We start from the raw sequence: 18491 nt of genomic DNA, 5'->3' as shown, positions 1-18491 counted from the left end.
AAGTAGCCTTGTTAGAATAATCTAGATTTCTGCTGAGGTTCACAGATGGTAGGGTCAGAATTGGACTCATCATGAATCTATAGTCACAGCCTAGTTTATATCAACAGTCCAGGCTGGTGGATGTGGTTTAGTGGTGTGGGGACTTGGCATGCTAATTTATACGAATAATTTATTGCTTCATAGCCACAAAGAGAATTGATGCTGATCATGTGAATTGCTTCATGGCCACAAACCACCCAACAATTCACAAACAATACAGTAACAATACAGTGAGGTCATTGTCCTTCAGTAGTCTTACCAGTCACTGGACCTGAATCAAGTGCACCTAAAATGTGCAGGAATTGTGTTTTGCAGTCATTTTATCATGAAACAGAATCTCAAAGAAATGTTTCCAACATATTGTGGAATGTAATTAGGCTGTTTTGAGAACAAAAGGAGTTCCTTCCCAGTATTAGTATTGTACTTTATACTGTAGTCTTGTAGTAAATGCAGTCTGAAAATGTCTAAATCATTGCTAGCTTTGAGTGCTATCTCAAGATTTGATCAGGTTTCTACACATTATGAAATAGACAAAAGCCTAATCAGTTCTGTTTCTAATCAGATACTGTCAGTGTCCACAGTTTAAACTCTTACTCTATACAGATGGCAGCAACAGATGTTTAAATGCACAAATAGCGATGTTAATAAAAAGCATTTAGACAATAGAACTGAATTAATCAGCACTTGTTTCCCGAATAATGTTAACATGTCCAGACACTCTGCAGACAACATTTAAATTATTTTTATTTGTCATAAATGATCTTTTCCCATTAGTAGATGTAAATGGAAAGATAGTGTCTTTCAGGTGAATTGGAATAGTTGCAATGTTTAAAGAGATGTGTGCAAATAAGACACTCATTTCAGGTCAGAATGCCAGTAGTTTTTAATACTATAACATATATAGTAGATGTCAAAGGTTGACTATGTAAATGCTTTTCCCAGGCCGCCACTCATACCAGTCAGTGAAAAAAGTATAATAATTAAATATATGTATATTATACAGAAATGTAGGCACCTCGGTTTCATTCCCATCTCACCAGTGAGGCTCTAAAACCCATACATCAACTCCTTGACATTAACAAATATAGAATAAATTAGTTATAAGCAGTCATCTGAAATCTATTTTGTACATATTCTTAAATACGTAAAAGCACAATTGCTGTTCAGTTCTATACATTAACATTATTTTGTACCGTATTATGTACTTTGTTGCTGAGGAAAGTAGGAGCTAAAGATCCACACATACAGAGAGAGAAAATGATAATATACTGTAAAGTTTCTTATCGCGGAGATAAAACCTCAAGTGTAAATCCTTTGTGTCTTTAATGGGTCATCTGTCCAATGGAAAGGTTCATACAATTTTATGCTGAAAGTAAATTACAGTTCAGTTATTTTCTTTAAATCTATTTCAATTCAGTCAGTTATGTAATCTTAAATCCAGGGTAAAATGTATTGCAATTCCAGCTTTCTAGCCATCATACAGCCTCATCTGTTCAGAGTAGGCAGCAACTTCCTTGTGGTTTTTTTTGTGTGTACTGTGCTTTTTCATACAGTTATCCAAACACGCAATCATGTGGGAGCAACACAATGCACAGTGGCCTGCAGATACAGGTCAAGAGCTCCAGCTAAGGTTCTCATACTGTAAAACATTAGAATGGGGGAAGTGTTGATCTCAGTAACTTTGACAATGACTTGGTTGTTGGTGCCTGATGACTGGCTGGTTTAAGTTTAAGAAACTGTTGATCTCCTGGAATTTATATTTATATAATGGCATGAAAACTAAAAACACAACCAGTGGGCTAAAATATGTTGCTGCTTCGAGGTGACCGTAAGGCTATGGTAACTTAAATGAAATTATCTAAATGAGAATTAACTTAATATAATCACTTTTTATAACCATGTTGAGCAGAAAACATGTCAGAATGCTGAACACGTCAAACTTTAAGGCAGATTTAACAGCAGAAAACCACATCACGATCCACACTGCAGGCTAATAACAGGTATCTGAGGCTGCAGACAGGCTACAGTCACTATGTGTGTGTGTCTGTGTGGGTGAGATATGACTCCTAGTTATGATTATATGGGGTCTGTTGGTCTGTATCTGCATGGGTGTCTTGGTTCTTGAACATGTCTGGTTTAGGCTGCTTTCTGACGTTTCGTTTGGCTCTGCAACAAGGCAATTGCAACACCAGGTACAGCACTGGATGCAGACAGCAACTGAGTGATGATAAAAGTATCAACAATGTCTTTACACAGAATTCTTTCTGCTTCATTTTACAGTCTTTATTTTCTAACCCTATCATTCTGATCCGCTGCACATGGTAGGGCAGGAAGCAGACCACAAACGAAAGCAGAGAGGCCAAGATTTTCCTCCGTATTCTCAGACCAATACCAAATCCCACCAAACTCTTTTGCTTTATCTTGTACAAATGGAATATCAGCAGCCCGTAGCTGACCAGCATCAAGCCCAGCATGAAGGAGAAGATTCCCACACCAATGCTATGCAGGCCATTCATTTGATCAGTTTTTTTATTCAATACCTGATCAAAGCAGGATTTCAGGTCTTTCCCTGTGTATTTCAGGCCTATTTTATATATTATAGCGCCAATGACAAAGGTTAATCCCACTATCCAGGTGCTGAGGCAGAGGAGCCAACAGAGACGTGGACGCTTGAAAACTTGGAACAGACTGCAGCGCAGCTGTACTACTGTAACACATCGATTGATGCTGGTCCATAGCAAGAAACTCATATTGCAATAGATGTTGACATAGAAACAAGACACCATAATAAATTCAGTCGCTGAGCAGACCACAGTGTTTGGCTTCCACTGGGAACTATATATATAGTAAGCCATTCTAAAGGGAAAGCTACTGCACAGCATCAGGTCAGAGACCACTAGGTTTAAAGTGAAAATGACTCTGGGTGTCTTTTCTGTCTTCCAGAGGTCCAGTGCGGCCAATCCGTTGGTCAGGAAGCCCAGGATAGCCAGAAAGAGATAAAGCCAAGGCAGAACAGTGAAGTGGTAGTCTTCAGGTTCCAGGAAACAGCTTTTGCAGACCAGAGGGTGTGGGGGAGTGTGAAAAAAGAGATTAGGTGGTGGTGAATTTCCTGTCTCACATTTCACTTAATGCAAAATTAGCTTTACATGTACACTGTGCAGCAATGCCAGTGATGCCAGAAAGTTTAACATTCACTCATTTAATGGTCTAATTGTATGAATTTTCTTTGTTTTATTCCTTTTAAAATAGAATAGCATTTTAATACATTTTGAGAAACATCATTAATGCCCTTGATATATGAATCCTTGGCTACAAGAAAACAAAAAGAATTTTAAAAAAATCTTCTTACTCATCATGCCCGTTTAACTGTCTCAATAATTGACTATACCAACTTTAAATTTATTTGTAAATTATGAAACTCTATGCAATAAATGTTTGTAAAGTTCTAACACACTCTGCTTATGATATCCTGATAATTGCCTAATGATTTGAATCAGATGTATTAGAATAGAGGACAAAAGTAAATGTAGATTCCTGGGGCCTAGAATTGCAGGCTTATATCAATGGGACAGGTTTGGATTGTTTACATTTGGCAGGCAATGTTATCTAGCGGGACTTACATTTATTCAACTGAGCAGGTAGTGTTTTGCAGCTGTCTTATCAGCCATCCAACATCTTAACAACTAAGCTACCAGTTTAGTAACAAGTATATTTCAAAACATTAAAATTACACAAAGATAAAAATGATTGTAGCACTGTCTATAAACATTTGTTGAGTTTGTTGCTTTGTCTTTTAATTACATGCAGCAAAAGAGTGATGATGGTATACCTTTCATTGCAGACTGTCCCGTTGATTCTAGTGCAGTTTCTTAAATAGTCTAGTGCTGACATACTTGCTTGGTTTATTGCTGGTTTCTTCTTGACTTCTGATGCAGCATTTAACATATGTGGATTTGCTTCTTTTTTCTTTTTAAGAAGGAAGCAAACCTAATGCATTTTCAACCACATCCTCTTTTTACTATTGTTTAATGCTTCCTGTTTGTAATTCATAGCAGTTCTGTATAAAGCTACGTATCTCCAATCAAAATAGAAATTAGCTGGTTAGCTGGTTGGCTGTTTTCAGCTTTGAGACGGAGAAAAAAAACAAATAAAATGAAACTACTGCAGTACTTTATATGGACATTTGTATATATTATTTAGCAATATTTTAATGTACAGTGATACCTCAAGATACGAGTGCTTTGACATACAAATGTTTTGAGATACGAGCTGTGATTCAACCAAATTTTTGGCTTGAGAAAAGAGCAAATTTTTGAGATACGAGCATCCGAGCCGCCGCCGCCGAAACAAAGATCCCCCACAACCATGTGTGCTCTGATCCCCCACAACCACATGTGCTCTGTTGGTTAAAGCCGCCTTTCCACTGCACACGTCAAACGACGGCCGATAAACAGGAAATCATTCATTTCCTATGCCGACCGGACAGGTTTTTATTAAAACTACCGGCAGATGTTAGTGAGGAAAGAGTGACAAAAAAAGCAAAAACAAGTGAAGAGAAAAGCGATGAAGAAAATTAAGCAAAATTAATGTAAAGAAAACAGAAATTGTAGCAATTAAGTTCAGTTAAGTTAAGAGAAATCAAGCATCGCGTTAGTTCTGGCAGGCCACATCGTCAAGCGTGCATCAGCTGTCCACGACGCGCACCAATCCGGTTACGACATCCATATTACCCGACCATTTAAATTCCCTTTCATTGAGCCGCTTTCTAGCGCTTTGCTGCTGCTGCGATTTAAACTCCATCCTTCAACCCCGACTCCACCATGCCGGAACATTTATGTCATAAATCTCCACATATTTTTCACTCTCTCTCCCTCTCTCTCCAATTATTTAATTATTTATTTATCCATTTATTCATTTATTTTCCTTTCCTATTTTTAACTCTGTGCATGATTAATGGTTCTGTTATACAGGGGTCTATTCTATTTTCTAGTTGCTGCTCTAAATGAGGTTTAGTTAAGTTCCATTTAAGTGTAAAGTAGCAGTAAGAGTGTACAGTAGCGAGTAAGTGAACGAAAGCGAAAGTGTACGTACGAGACAAAATTCCTCCTGTTTGCTCCTCCCTCAACCTCCATGCGCATCTTCCGTAAAGTAAAACCAGTTTATTTTTTTAACATTCTCTTTTATTACTGTATGTTTTTATACAATATTTGACATTTATAAATACAGGTACTGTACATTTTTCATATTCAAAACACCTAAACAAAACAACTGGAGTGGAATTTTGCGATCTGGAAAGGATTAATGGGATTTCAATTCATTTAAACGGGGAAAATTGTTATGAGATACGAGCATCTCGAGGTATCACTGTACTTTGAATGATGATGCTTATTTAGAATAATAACAACAGATTTCCAAACTGCATAGTGAACAGAGTGGAATAGCCATTTTATGTATTTACATTCATGTATTTGGGTAAATGATGTTAATGGGCTTTCTTTACAACGTGCTGGTATTGCTTTGTGTAGCCTGCTCCCTTTGGTTTGTTCCCTTATCGTAGCTCGAACTGCTGTAGTCAGAAGTCTTCTGACAGAAGTTTCTTTGCAGTATCTGCAGTACCGTCCTGCGCACTGAGCTGCATAGCACAAAGTACATCACTGGATCCAGACAGCTGTTGAATGCAGACAACAACAGAGATAACTCATTCATCTTGTCCACTAACTGAATCCACTGACACGAAACATCTGTGATCTGTGAGTAGATATAAAAGATCCTCACAATGTGATAGGGTACAAAGCACAAGGTGAAGAGAAAGAGCACAAAGAAGGACTTCCGAGCTGTTCTGCTGTACTTGGCTGCATTTGGAAAGTCTGGCTTCTCCTTAGAGATCTGAAGCAACCCCATTGCTATCTTCCCATAAGAGGTTACAAGAGTGCCATAGACCACCCAGAAAGCAAACACAACAGCAATGTTTATGTAAGCCTTCCATTTGGCATTCCGCAGGTGTTTGTACTCGAAACACTTTTCTGATGACGTATGATCTTCACCCAAGACAATTAGAGGTGTTATGAAGACAGCAGTTGTTACCCAGAGGAGGCAACATGTGAGAATGCTCTGCTTCCTGCTGAGGAACCTCTGCTTTCTCCAGATCTTCTGCAGCTTCACATAACGATCTATACTAATAACCCCCAGCAGAAAAATGCTTACGTACATGTTCATGTAGAAAACATTGCCCACTACCCTGCAGAACACAGGATGCATGTTCCAGCAGTTATTATTGGCATGGTAAACCACACGGAAGGGCAGACAGGTCATGAGGACCAAATCCGCCAGAGCCAGGTTGATGAGGAAGATGCGCACTGAATTCTTCTTGGAATGTATTCGCAGGAACACCCAGAGGGCTAGCATGTTGCCTCCTGATCCAAACAGGAAGAAGAGTGAGTAGAAGACGGCTAGTGGAACCCGGAGAGTGCCATCATTCAAAGTGTTATTAAAGCATGTTGTGGTTAGATTATTTGGTTTTTGTATTCCTGCAGTACTGGGGATTATAGGGACGGTCTTGTAGAAATTGTACTCTGCCATTATATCTGTAGTCATTCAAAAAAAAAAGCAATGTTGGGGTTTATGTGATGTTGCTCCAGCATAACAAGTTCTTATCATTTCATTCCTAGCAAGCACTTTCACTCAGCATAAACTCCAGCGAAAAATAGACATATGTGCTTGAGATCAATTCCAGCATGAATACTTCATAACAAATAATCAACATCAGTATGCAAAACCAGGATTTTTATTTTTTTTTTACTACAAACTTTCACATTTTCAGAGACACACCAGTTAGAGTAGACAAATTAGAAACATGTTACTGTCAAAATTATTTTAGATCAATACCATTAAGTTACTTACTGCGTGTTTTTCATTCAGGTAACCACAAAGTACTGTTTCACAGCCTCGGGAATGCCGCCCTGTGCTACTGTGCCAATTGTTATTATTATTGATAAAAACTCTCCACCTTAAATTTTGCGCTATATACTCTTTGAAACCTTTTCCTCAAGTGTCACTGGTTATGAACTGCAGATCAACGCTTTTGGGTGGTAATATGCAAAGGCTCTCTTTTTTTTTTTTTTTTTTTTAAAGATTACAAAAGGGAAGCTGCAACCACAGGATTTTGAAAGCCTCAGCAGCAAACATGTTAACATGACTGTAATCAGTTTGGGTATATGCCTGTTCTATACCTCACAATGTTTATACAATAGGCATATTGAATCTTAGATGATAATGGCTGAGAAGGGACTGATAATAAACTTTCCTAAAATATTTTTGCTTTTGAAACAAGCTTTTTTCTATGAATCTCAAAAGATTATAAAATTACTGCTTGCAAAATGGGATTTTACTGAGCAAAACTAGACATGCAATAGGTATTATTAGTGCTTCATTAGTCTGTGTAGCAAAATAATGTGGTTTGTGTTTTTTTCCCCACTTGCAGCCTCACTGTGTATTACTGGCATCAAAGGAGAACTCTGCTCCCGTGAAGCTGGGTGGTTTTGGTGTTGCTATACAGCTTGGAGAGTCGGGATTAGTGGCTGGAGGTAAGTAATGTCCAAAATTATATTCACTACTCTGTTCAGGCAATAAGTATCTGGAGATACTTTTTATATGCTTGTTATGTTAAGTCTTCCTGAGGTTTTGCATTGTTGCAGTGAGACCTTCTGCTTCTTCTGTAGCTTAACCGCTGTAAAATGAGTACTAAAAATACAGCTTATCTTGAAAGTTATCTCACAAGGGTTTCTGTTTTATCATCAAGGCAATCTGTTGACTATTTCTCAAATGCAAGAACTGAAACTCGGGGAGATGTGTTGCCAGTATCATAAAGATGCACGGGGTTGCTACGAATGCTTTTCTCACAGCTCAAAACAGCTAAAACCATATTACACCATCTCCATATTACACCATACCCTATATGACATTCTGAAAAATTTGCTTTCTCTTAACCATTTTTCATTCATACACTCAAAGTCCACTGGTGTCTCTGTGTGTGACATTTGCATGTCTGTATTCATACACTCACTGACCACTTCATTAGGAACATTTGAAGATTGGAAAAAGGCAACGTTATCCAATCATCCAGCTATAGTGACAGCAGTGCAGTGTATAAAATCATGCAGATGTTCACATCAGAATGGGACAAAACAAACCTGGAAAGCTGAAGATCCGATAAACTTTGCATGGTCTTTTTTTTTGACCCTCAACTGTCTAGTTTTCGTGAGTCTATGCACAAATTGGTCACAGATTTTGGTTCTTGGCTGAAAGAATTGTAACCCAGTGTTTAGTCTTGTTCTGTTGTGGTTCATCTGTCTCAAACTTCAACGTGTTACACAAGCTGAGATGCTGTTCTGTGCACCATGATTGTGAAGAGTGATTGGCTTCGACTGGTCTAGACATTCCTATCTGACCTCTGTCATCCACAAGGTGTCTTTCCCTGCAGAACTTCTGATCCCAGGAGGTTTAGTTTTTCACATCATTCTCACTACAGACTGTTGTTAGTAAAAATCCCAGAAGATTTTCTGAAAGCATTTATGAAATATTCGGTTCACCAACAAACATGCTTCTGGTTACTGACATGACATTTTTTCCCCATTCTGATGTTTGATGTGATGTGTTCATGACCTGTATGTACATGATCTACATTGATGTCAGATGATTTGCTGATTAGGTGATTTGTGTTCTGTAGGCCGAGTGGGCACCCCTCACTTCATGGCTCCTGAGGTGGTGAAGAGAGAGCCGTATGGGAAGCCAGTGGATGTGTGGGGCTGTGGAGTCATCCTGTTCATCCTGCTCAGTGGCTGCCTGCCCTTCTATGGCACGAAAGAGCGCCTGTTTGAGGCCATTATTAAAGGCAAATACAAGGTATTAGTTTTAATTAGGTGATGCCTATCACAAAGGCATCCGACCTACAGAATTATCAGTGGCAGTCATATTGGCAAATGCATTGAATTTGAAAATGAATAGGTTTAATGAATAGAAATGTATTTCTGTGCTTTAAGTCAATCAAAGTGAAATGGATCTCTTTGTGTGAAGAGAAGAAAAGATTAAAGATGAGTCTATACTTAACCCATTTGTTCTGAGGGCAGAATATTACAACTTCCTGTATTTTTTTTAATAATTCAAGGCTTAAATTAAAGGACAGACGTACCAAAATGGATAATGGTTTAAAAATTCAATTTTACTAAATTAACCACAACAACTGAGATATGAATTTTGTTTCTATTCGACTGATTTGGTTTGGTTTGTGACGTTGCTATCTCGGGAGTTCCAGCAGTAATCAAGTCCTGAGGCGACACTTCTGCTCAAATTCCAAATGCAAATTGACAGTTTATTGCTTAAAAGATGAACAGTTTGACGGTTTATTGCTTTGAAAAGCAGCTTTTGTTGATACTGATACTATGTGCTTTATACGCTTTCTTTCTTTATACATAAAATAGCCTGACTACCTCTAGGGAGCCTGAAGAGACAGTCTACAAAATTGAATGTACATGTAAATGTGCCCTATTTAGGATTTACTGGGAAAAGTCTACCTGTAAAAAGATTTTAAATAGCAATTTGTCTGTGCTATTTTTCCTAAAGAGCTCATGCAGCAGTAGTGCCACTGTGCACAATAAAGGATTGGGGGCTTTAGGGAAGTATTGGGGGAAATGCTTAAGTGCGTAAGAGTAAACGATTTAAAATGAAGAACAAATTAAAAGAAAATTAAATCATAGCATCCCTTGACCCCCTTACAAATCATTCTCACACATATTTTTATGTGTGTTACATGTGTATTCGACTCAGATGAATCCTCGGCAGTGGGCTCAAATCTCGGAGAGTGCTAAAGACTTGGTACGACGCATGCTGATGCTGGATCCCGCTGAGAGGATCACCGTGTACGAGGCCCTTAATCACCCATGGCTCAAGGTACCCCACACTTGACAGTCACCTCTAGCTTTCTTTATACTCCCAGAGCTGTGGTGGAAGGCTTTTTGACTAGAAAGATTATAAAGAAACAGCACTTATAACTTACAGGACTGTCATCTCCTTTTCTTCTTTATGCATAAGAACTGGAGATGTTGGAGTGTGATAGGAATGTCTATATTTTGTGTGTGTGTGTTTGTGTTTTTCAGGAGAGAGATCGCTACGCCTACAAAATCCACCTGCCTGAGACCGTAGAACAGCTGAGGAAGTTCAATGCACGGAGAAAGCTCAAAGTAAATCTCACTCTTAGAGCTATAAGTACAACCTGATATTGTTGAAGTTAGCTGTTATTTAAAACTACATTTACTGAGTTCATATTCTCATGCTCTTTTGTTCAGGGTGCTGTTTTAGCAGCAGTCTCCAGCCACAAGTTCAGCTCGTTCTACGGTGACCCACCTGAGGAGCTGCCAGACTTCTCTGAAGATCCAACCTCATCTGGTACTCATCTACAAAGACACTGTGTACTAGGCTTAGTTTTAACAAGGCTGATAAAGCTTGTTATGTGCTCAAAGCAGTTATACTAAGACAGCTGGAAATTATTTACGTCAGAGTATAAACTTTATTTATTGAAAGACATCAGTAGCACAGAAGACATGGTGTTTTAATGTGTGTGTTCAAGCTTGTTATTTGGCTTCATGTACTTGGAACACGTTTAATTGTCCTGAAAGTCTTCTCCTGGGCATTCTTTAAACTTTGTTGTAAATGTAATGTTTGTGTTTGTCCAATGCTGGCCTTCCTCAAGGACTGCTAGCAGCAGAAAGTAGGTATCTTTTTTAGACTTCCTGTTTCACTTTTCTACGATGTCTATAAGCAATAATGCGACAACACTTCAACTTGAGTTGAAATCTAATTACGTAATCGTCATCTCTCTGAGTTTGTGCTTTTCTCTTGGTGTATCTAACAGGTATACATTATTGCATGGGGTCTACAAGTCATACTGTGTGCGTGTGTGTGTTTGTGTGTGTGTGTGGTTTTGTGTAGGGGCTATATCGCAGGTACTGGATAGCCTGGAGGAGATCCATGCACTAACCGATTGCAGTGAGAAAGACCTGGACTTTCTGCACAGTGTCTTCCAGGACCAGCATCTCCACACGCTACTTGATGTGAGTTATGACATGAAGAATGTATATACGTAAGCGCAAAGAGGCTCACAGTGTCTCAGTGATCCAATGTCATTGCCTTTCATTCATTATTCATCTGCTATGTTCACATCTGTGATTAGCTGCTGTCTTGTACACATTCAGTAGTGTTACAGGGTGCATTTATCTGAATATGAATAGCTCCAGCTGCAGACTTAGAGCTGTGTTTGTTTGTGACTGTGACTCTTACAAAAGTCTCGCATATCAGCTCAAAAGTCTCAGTGTACCAAGCCTAAAGGAAAACAGGGAAGAGCCTAAGCCTTGGGCCAGTAAGGACAGAAGGTGTCACTTGGGTTCTGTAAGTACACATGTACTATTGAAAACCTAACTCCAGCTCCAGGAACAATGGAGCTACTAATTTGTCAGTCTGATCCATCTTGTGCCATGGCTGCAATAGTGTCTTTAAGACATTAAGCCATGCACCTAGTGCTCATTTTGGCACTTATTTTTGACAGACTTATTTTTGTCTTCCAGGCCAATGCCGTAGTGTCTATAGTATAGTACTAGTTGTATTAGTTTAGTCTGGATGTTAGGTGATGAGCCTCTGCACTTTTTTGTGTGTTTCAAGTTTGGTGAGTACATATAGCCATTTTCAGTTCCTGTGGTTTCTGTGGATCCATGTTTAAAAGCTGACTTTGTTGGTTTGTAATTTTGATGTCTGCATTGTTATCTGAGAAGAGTCTACATGGATACATTATACTTAAGGTCACTAATCTTTTTTTAGTGAATGAAATGTAGATTATTATTGTTATCTTTCTATAATAGGAAGTAGAGGAATCTGTCTAAAGGTAAATATTAGCAGGTTTAGGCATTCAGTTACATAATGTTACTTTCTGGCCTTTTTGCATAATTTGTCTTCTACAGATTGGAACAAGTTATATTGTCAGACTTTCCTTATTCATTGCTTTTAGAGATATTTTAGGGATTACTCATGGTTTGCTGAAGAGAAGCAGATGGTTTAAAAAACTATATTCTTGCAGTGTTTAACTAGTTAATTCTTTGTGGTAGTGTATGTGTGTATTTGTGCTTTCTTTAATCATTATCTGCAGGGTGATATAGGCACTTTGTTTTCTGTTATGCACAGGTTTAAAATTGTGTATTGGGTGATTTCTTAAAGCGACACCCTTTAGCATAAACCCCAGCTGATGACTGGAATCAAGCGGAAACCACAGCGAATTCTTTGTTCACTTTTTCACTGCTTCTCTCTCCCTCAGGGTGAGCTGTTATTGTCCAGCACTAATAGGTGATGAAGCTGAAGACATGTTAGATTATTTTTCTTTCAGTGGTTAAATGCTGATTACACTGGGTGTGTTAAAGCTGCTTATTGTGCTTTCTGGAAAATGTTAGTTTAAATCACTTTACATTTGATACACATTGCTCTACGTCATGCAAACATAATGTTTTTAACATTGTTGTCATTTTTATTACCATTTACTTAATATTCATACAGGTTATGTATATCAGTGCACATTGCTCAGCTGTAATAAACACAACACAGAATAACAAATCCTAAATTACACTCTCATTTGTCCTTTGTATATTATTTAAAAGCAGAGAAAGGACTTACCTTTATTTCACATGCAAAACTACTGAGGCAAAGTCCAAGCCTGTTCCTAGTGCATAAAGATATACTTGGTGGAAAATCTAGAAATATTAGATTATTTACCAGATTGTCAAACATCCAACTATTTGAATGGCTAAGAATATTTTCTGTTTCCGTCACGATTACAATTCACAATTCTGTTTAATTACTAATGCATACTGTTTAACCGCATTGTCATATAAGCAGTGAGGCGATGGAAAATATGCTACAATATACGTTATATTGTATTTTATTCACTTGCAGTAGCATTGTGTTGAAATAATTCTATTGTATGTCAACACAATAAAGTGCTAAAAACACTTCTATTCTAATTTTTCCAGCTTTACGACAAGATAAACACCAAGTCCTCCCCACAGATCAGGAATGCTCCAAGTGATGCTGTTCAGAGAGCCAAAGAGGTCAGTGCTTCATACTGTGGAGTTACAGCTCAAACCTACCACCAGAAAAGAAGTAACAGAACCGAGCAGAAATTTAGCCCCACCTTTTAACTGATTATGTGAGGAGTATGTGAGGTTTAATATCCCCCACGTTATTAGCTGAGAGATTCACATAGCTTTGCTTTCTTTACATTGCACTATTGATGTAAAATTAATTATAGCTTCTAATTAGTCATTTGCGAAACCTGCGATGAGTGATATTTTCAACAGTTTTGACACTTCCAAAGCATTTCCAAAATGATTAAGATTCATTCCGTTTGGATCCAGTTGGATAAATAATTAGCAATGAACATTACAGTAGCTAGGCAGCCATATTGCCTTTAGCTTAGCAACATTTTTCTTACAACTTCAGCCACATGGAACAGTTTGTGTATTTTGGGTTTGCCTTTGAAAATAAAAAGCACAAATTCACAAGGTCTGCATAAGACTGAATGTAGAATAAGACTGTAGGCTGTGTTAATCATAGCTGTTCTAAAGTGAGCCTCAGGACACACTTAGCAGAGAGGGCTGCAGTGTGCTTGTGTGTTTAAAGGTGTTTGGGATATTTCATTTGTGACCACAGTTTGTCAGCTGTGTGTAGGAGTGTTTAAATAAATGTCTATACATTTATTCTTTGTGAAACTGTCATTATTGTCCTTTTGCAGGTACTAGAAGAGATTTCCTGCTATCCAGATAATACGGATATTAAAGAACTGAGGAGAATCCTAACCCAGCCCCATTTTATGGTAGGTTAAGCTGCTAGTTTGTTCATGAATATGCACAGTATTGTCTCCAAGACCAACTAGAAACTTCTCTCTGTAATGTCATTTTAGGCATGTTAACATAATCGACTGTCACAGTTACTCCAGGTCTCACTCCTGTTACCAGAGCACATACAGACCACAGTGCTTGAATCCAAGGCTTGATTCTTGACAACATGAACATGACAAGCTGCAATTTTGTCAATTTTAAGAGAAAAGAAAATAGTGGTAGTGAAGGAATGAAGGAATATAAGTGGTACAACAAGTGTATAACATAGGTGACAATATGGGTTTGCTTCTTTCTTGGACCGTGCAACATTAAATGTAATTACAATTGGATAAATTGTGCAACATATTATCCTTTTATTGAATAAAAAAACTATTCATTAGTACATTGATATGGTATAAGAGAAATAAATCACTTCCCCATTTTGTTGTGGGGAAAAGCTGCACCAAGCTGCATTGTGCCACTGTTTCCTTGATTTTTTTTTTCCTCCAATAACGGTGGCGCATGTTGTCTTTTATTCCAGATGTATATTGCTGTATAAAATGTGAACTTGTTCCAAAAATACCTTTATTTAACCGTAAGGATAAAGTCTATTTATTGTGAAATCTTACATTTTTTTATAGTTTGCTTTAACAAATAATTTTCTTTGAACTTAACAGTACTCCAAGCCAAAAGTACTCAGATGACTGGCCATGTATATACTTAGATTAGTATTTGTTTGTTCCTGTTTTGTCCATGCCCAAAGCTGCTAGTGCAACATCAATAAGTCAGACTCATACAATGTTCTGAAAGGATCTGTAGTTCAGCTTTCATACAAGTCTAACATAAACAGACAAACATGCCGCTTTGACATTAGTAGACATTTAGACACTATTTCCCAGGTTGTCATGCAAAACTGTTGGAAATCAGTCTTATGTAAATGTGAAAATAGTTTTTTGTTTGTTTAAGTAAACACTGTCTGGACTTTGAATTTACTGATTGAGTAATAACATCATCTCAGGCTTGTACTTTAGTAATCAATAAGTGGAGTGAGGGCTTGTGCTGTTATCAGTGGGACAGTTTCAGGCGAGTGTGTGTCCTGTACACTGCTGTCCTTCCTGCTCAGTAAAGCTCAGATAATGAACAGACTGATGACAGAAGTAATGTGTTAGAGAAGAAACTAACAGAGCTCGAAAAGGAATTCCCACCTGTCAGATTTCTGTAGATATCAGGTGAAGAATGAAAGTGTCTGAGGGAAAACGTATAGAGCAGAAAAACGTGAAAGAGATTGAAAGCCTAATAAAGGAAAAGCTAATTATTCAGCTTCGAGAGAAGAGGTGAGATAAGACAGAAAGGGAGTGTGTGGTTTGGAACTAAGAGTGGGTAAGAGACAGAGATTAGGAGCAAAGAGTGGATTACTTGAGCTACACGAGAGTGGCTATGGAACAGATTTCAATTGTCAAAGAAAAGGAAACGTTTTGCTTTGAGTTGTGTGGAAAATGCAGGAGTCTGAAATGAGAGAGAGAAAGAGAGAGAGAGAGAGAAGCCAAGGCTGTGAAGGTGGAGGTTTTTAGGGAAAGAAACAGCAGTGTGTGATGTCACCCTTTCCAACTTTGAGTGTAAGGGGGGGCCAGGCCTACTGCTGAACGGGAAAGGGGGAGGTCTGAGAGAGAGGGAGGGAGAGAGAGAGGAGAGAGGCACTGTCAGGTACTGAATTCCGGCCTGGTGTTGACTGCCTCTGCGTTTCCCGTTCCAAGGACAGCTAAAAGCACTCCAAACGTTATTCCATGCTCTCACAGGACAGCGGTGTGTAAGTGAGGAAGGTGACGATGAATAGGGCACTTAGCTTGTGAGTTGTGTTAGCTTTCATGTCTTTTATTTCCTCCATTGAGTGCTGAAAACTCTTCTCCATTTTACTATTCTGTGGTGTAATTTGTGTTTTTTATTCCATATGACAGTTTATTCTAAGGGATGTTTAAGGATGCTAAAGTCTAAGGAGTTTAAAAAGAACTATGAAAGTTGTGGTGTGAGCATAATAAGGTTTCTATTGGTAGCTTCATTGTGAATTTGTTTATTAGTGCACAGATGTTTATGTTGGGCTGTTGGCACTAAGGGATTCATTAAGGTTTACTGCTGACACACAAACAAGAATGTAAATGACTGACTTTGTGGAGTCACTGTGTATGAACTGGAGGTAGTACAAGACTTTAGGTTTAATTCAGGTTTTCACATGTGACATTCTACTGTGTGTACTACTCTCTACCCACTAGGCCTTACTGCAGACTCATGATGTGGTAGCTCATGAAGTGTACAGTGATGAGGCACTGAGGGTCACACCCCCTCCAACCTCACCATATTTGAACGGAGACTCGCCTGAGAGCACCAACGGGGACATGGACCTGGAAAACGTCACTCGAGTACGCCTGGTACAGTTCCAGAAGAACACAGATGAGCCCATGGTATGTGTTCTAAAAAAGACTCACTCTTGTGCATTTACATTTCCTGTCAATTTCTGTGCAAGATTTCATTTCCTATTATGATCTATTAAACAGACACTCCATTTGCTCAATTCTCTCCTGTGTTGCAGGGTATCACGCTGAAGATGAACGACCAGAACCACTGCATCGTGGCCAGAATAATGCATGGTGGCATGATTCATAGACAAGGTATACTGTCTAGGACTATACGTGTTCAGTTTAAGCTTTCAGTCAGCTCTCTACTACTTTCTGTCTCATTGTAGATGATGTGAGATGAGGTCTTAGACACATGGGCAAGACTAGTGAATCGAATTGTACTTGAGATTAATCCCAACTCTTGGAACTTCTGGATAAAGTCTGGATAAAGATGATCAAAAATCTTATAAATTAAGGCTGGATCACTGGATGTGTTCTTTTCAGACCTTTTAGATCTCTAATACATTTACATTTCTGGCATTTAGCAGACACCCTTATCCAGAGTGACTTACAATTTTATTTCAGTTTATACGACTGAGAAATTGAGGGTTACGGGCCTTGCTCAGGCCTTAAGTTTGGTGGACCTGGGATTTGAACTCATCCCAAATATTAACTTATCTTAATCTACAATGAAACCATGCCAAATAGATCCTGCACTGCATGTGTGTTTGTGGCTGTAGCTGACTTTAATATGTTGTGCCATTTTAGTAAACTGTCCACCTGGTTTTGGTGTGGGTCCCAGACCAGAAGGTTCACTGGTGTGAAATAGGCCTGTTATTTGTGCTGTGTGCAATAAATGCAGTATCAAAATAAAAGACATCTGTAAAGGAACCTATTTAGACACATTAAAACTTTCCAGAAATGTTAGTTAGTTAATATTGCCCATCAAGCCAATATTTAGTGTTGTTTTGTTATATATATCAGGAGTAAAGCTGTACCCAATGAGCATTGCAGTGCTTCCTCTAGAAATAATATACTAGGGTATAACATCATCTGTACAAGCATCTGAATGTTATTAGGTTTCAGTGGTAACTAAAGTGAAAGGTTTTGAGGCTAAATTTAGATGTGCAAAAACTGACTTGTGAATATGTCTGCACAACATCTGCATCCACCACAGAACTGTTACACAGCTGTACAGTGTAGACCCTCTGAGCATGATCAGTCATCATTCATCTGCTGTGTTTGAATCCACACTCACCTACTGTATGAACAGGCTTCATGTAAATGAGAATATTTTTCCAAAGACAATAATATTACAGATAATATAGATGCACTATATGGCCAAAGGTTTGTGAACACCTGACCATCATATTGGGATTAATATGGACTTCTGCTATAACAGACTCCACTCGTTTGGGACAGTTTTCTTCTAGACTTTGAAATGTGGCCATAGGGATTTACCCCTTCAGCAATACGAACATTACTGAGGGAAGTCTGGCACGAAGTCTGAGTTTCAGTTCATCCCAGTTGTTTAGTAGGTTTGAGCTCAGTGCTCTGTGTGTTGTTAAGTACTGACTTTGGTAAACCATGTCTGTATGGCACTTGTTTTGTGCACAGGAACATTGTCATGCTAGAACTGCTTGTCATGCTTGGGTCCAAGATAGTTCAAGATTAGACCCCTTAGTTGCAGTGAAGGGAAATCTTAATGTTAAAATATATAGATGTCCTGGTTGTTTGGTAAAGGTCCATATATGGGTGTGATGGTCATATCATATCTGTATATAGTGAATGTACAGGTAACTAAATAAAAATTCCAGTATAATGTATTTCCTGCTTATATTGGATGACCTGAGTTGGTTTGCCTACTCTACTTTTGCACACCATGTAGTCGGTGGCCAGAAAGCCCACCCTGCACTTTCTGATCAGTGCGCATCTCCACTTTCCATCAATTAGGAACTTTGCATATTGGAGATGAGATCCGGGAGATCAACAGCATCAGCGTAGCTAATCAGACAGTGGAGCAGCTCCAAAAAATGCTTGTGAGTGTGGATCTTATGAAAGCATAATATTATGTTCATAATGTGTTTATAATATGTTTTGAATATGATTTAAAGGTATTGAGACATATGGCCATATAAAAATGACCTGTTAT

General features: G+C 38.4%; 3 protein-coding genes across 5 annotated transcripts in view; 1 reads left to right on the top strand and 2 right to left on the bottom strand.

The window, feature by feature from the left end:
- The window catches only part of caska (calcium/calmodulin-dependent serine protein kinase a), a 126510-nt gene that overhangs the window by 94862 nt on the left and 13157 nt on the right, over positions 1–18491 (top strand). For both annotated transcript variants that reach the window (XM_060876354.1, XM_060876353.1), the window contains exons 6-16: positions 7520–7622; positions 8765–8940; positions 9862–9984; positions 10191–10274; positions 10380–10479; positions 11023–11144; positions 13104–13181; positions 13865–13945; positions 16217–16405; positions 16534–16612; positions 18293–18378. In XM_060876354.1, the coding sequence (XP_060732337.1) occupies positions 7520–7622; positions 8765–8940; positions 9862–9984; positions 10191–10274; positions 10380–10479; positions 11023–11144; positions 13104–13181; positions 13865–13945; positions 16217–16405; positions 16534–16612; positions 18293–18378 (1221 nt within the window). The remainder of the gene's footprint in view (positions 1–7519; positions 7623–8764; positions 8941–9861; positions 9985–10190; positions 10275–10379; positions 10480–11022; positions 11145–13103; positions 13182–13864; positions 13946–16216; positions 16406–16533; positions 16613–18292; positions 18379–18491) is intronic.
- gpr82 (G protein-coupled receptor 82) lies at positions 898–5247 on the bottom strand. The gene is made up of 2 exons (XM_060876355.1): positions 3869–5247; positions 898–3087 (listed from the first exon to the last, which is right to left on the bottom strand). Exons 1-2 carry the CDS (start codon positions 3982–3984, stop codon positions 2106–2108), a joined length of 1098 nt encoding a protein of 365 aa, XP_060732338.1. The 5' UTR covers positions 3985–5247; the 3' UTR covers positions 898–2105.
- LOC132850151 (probable G-protein coupled receptor 34) lies at positions 5292–7088 on the bottom strand. 2 transcript variants are annotated; one of them, XM_060876358.1, is made up of 3 exons: positions 6940–7088; positions 5815–6623; positions 5596–5707 (listed from the first exon to the last, which is right to left on the bottom strand). In XM_060876358.1, exons 2-3 carry the CDS (start codon positions 6616–6618, stop codon positions 5612–5614), a joined length of 900 nt encoding a protein of 299 aa, XP_060732341.1. In that variant the 5' UTR covers positions 6619–6623; positions 6940–7088; the 3' UTR covers positions 5596–5611. The 2 variants fall into 2 exon arrangements, with proteins under 2 accessions (XP_060732339.1, XP_060732341.1); XM_060876356.1 differs by having other exon boundaries at positions 5292–6623; positions 6940–7085.

This window comes from Tachysurus vachellii, chromosome 8, assembly GCF_030014155.1.
Source record: "Tachysurus vachellii isolate PV-2020 chromosome 8, HZAU_Pvac_v1, whole genome shotgun sequence".
NCBI lineage: Eukaryota > Metazoa > Chordata > Actinopteri > Siluriformes > Bagridae > Tachysurus > Tachysurus vachellii.
The sequence above is the reverse complement of the archived record's forward strand: the minus strand, read 5'-3'. Positions and strand labels throughout refer to the sequence as shown.

Coding starts and splice junctions, on each gene's coding strand:
- LOC132850151 (XM_060876356.1), bottom strand. CDS start 6,618: ATGGCAGAGTACAATTTCTACAAGACCGTCCCTATAATCCCCAGTACT.
- gpr82 (XM_060876355.1), bottom strand. CDS start 3,984: ATGTTAAATGCTGCATCAGAAGTCAAGAAGAAACCAGCAATAAACCAA. Junction 3,088..3,868: donor GGGACAGTCTGCAATGAAAG/GTATACCATCAT, acceptor GGTCTGCAAAAG/CTGTTTCCTGGAACCTGAAG.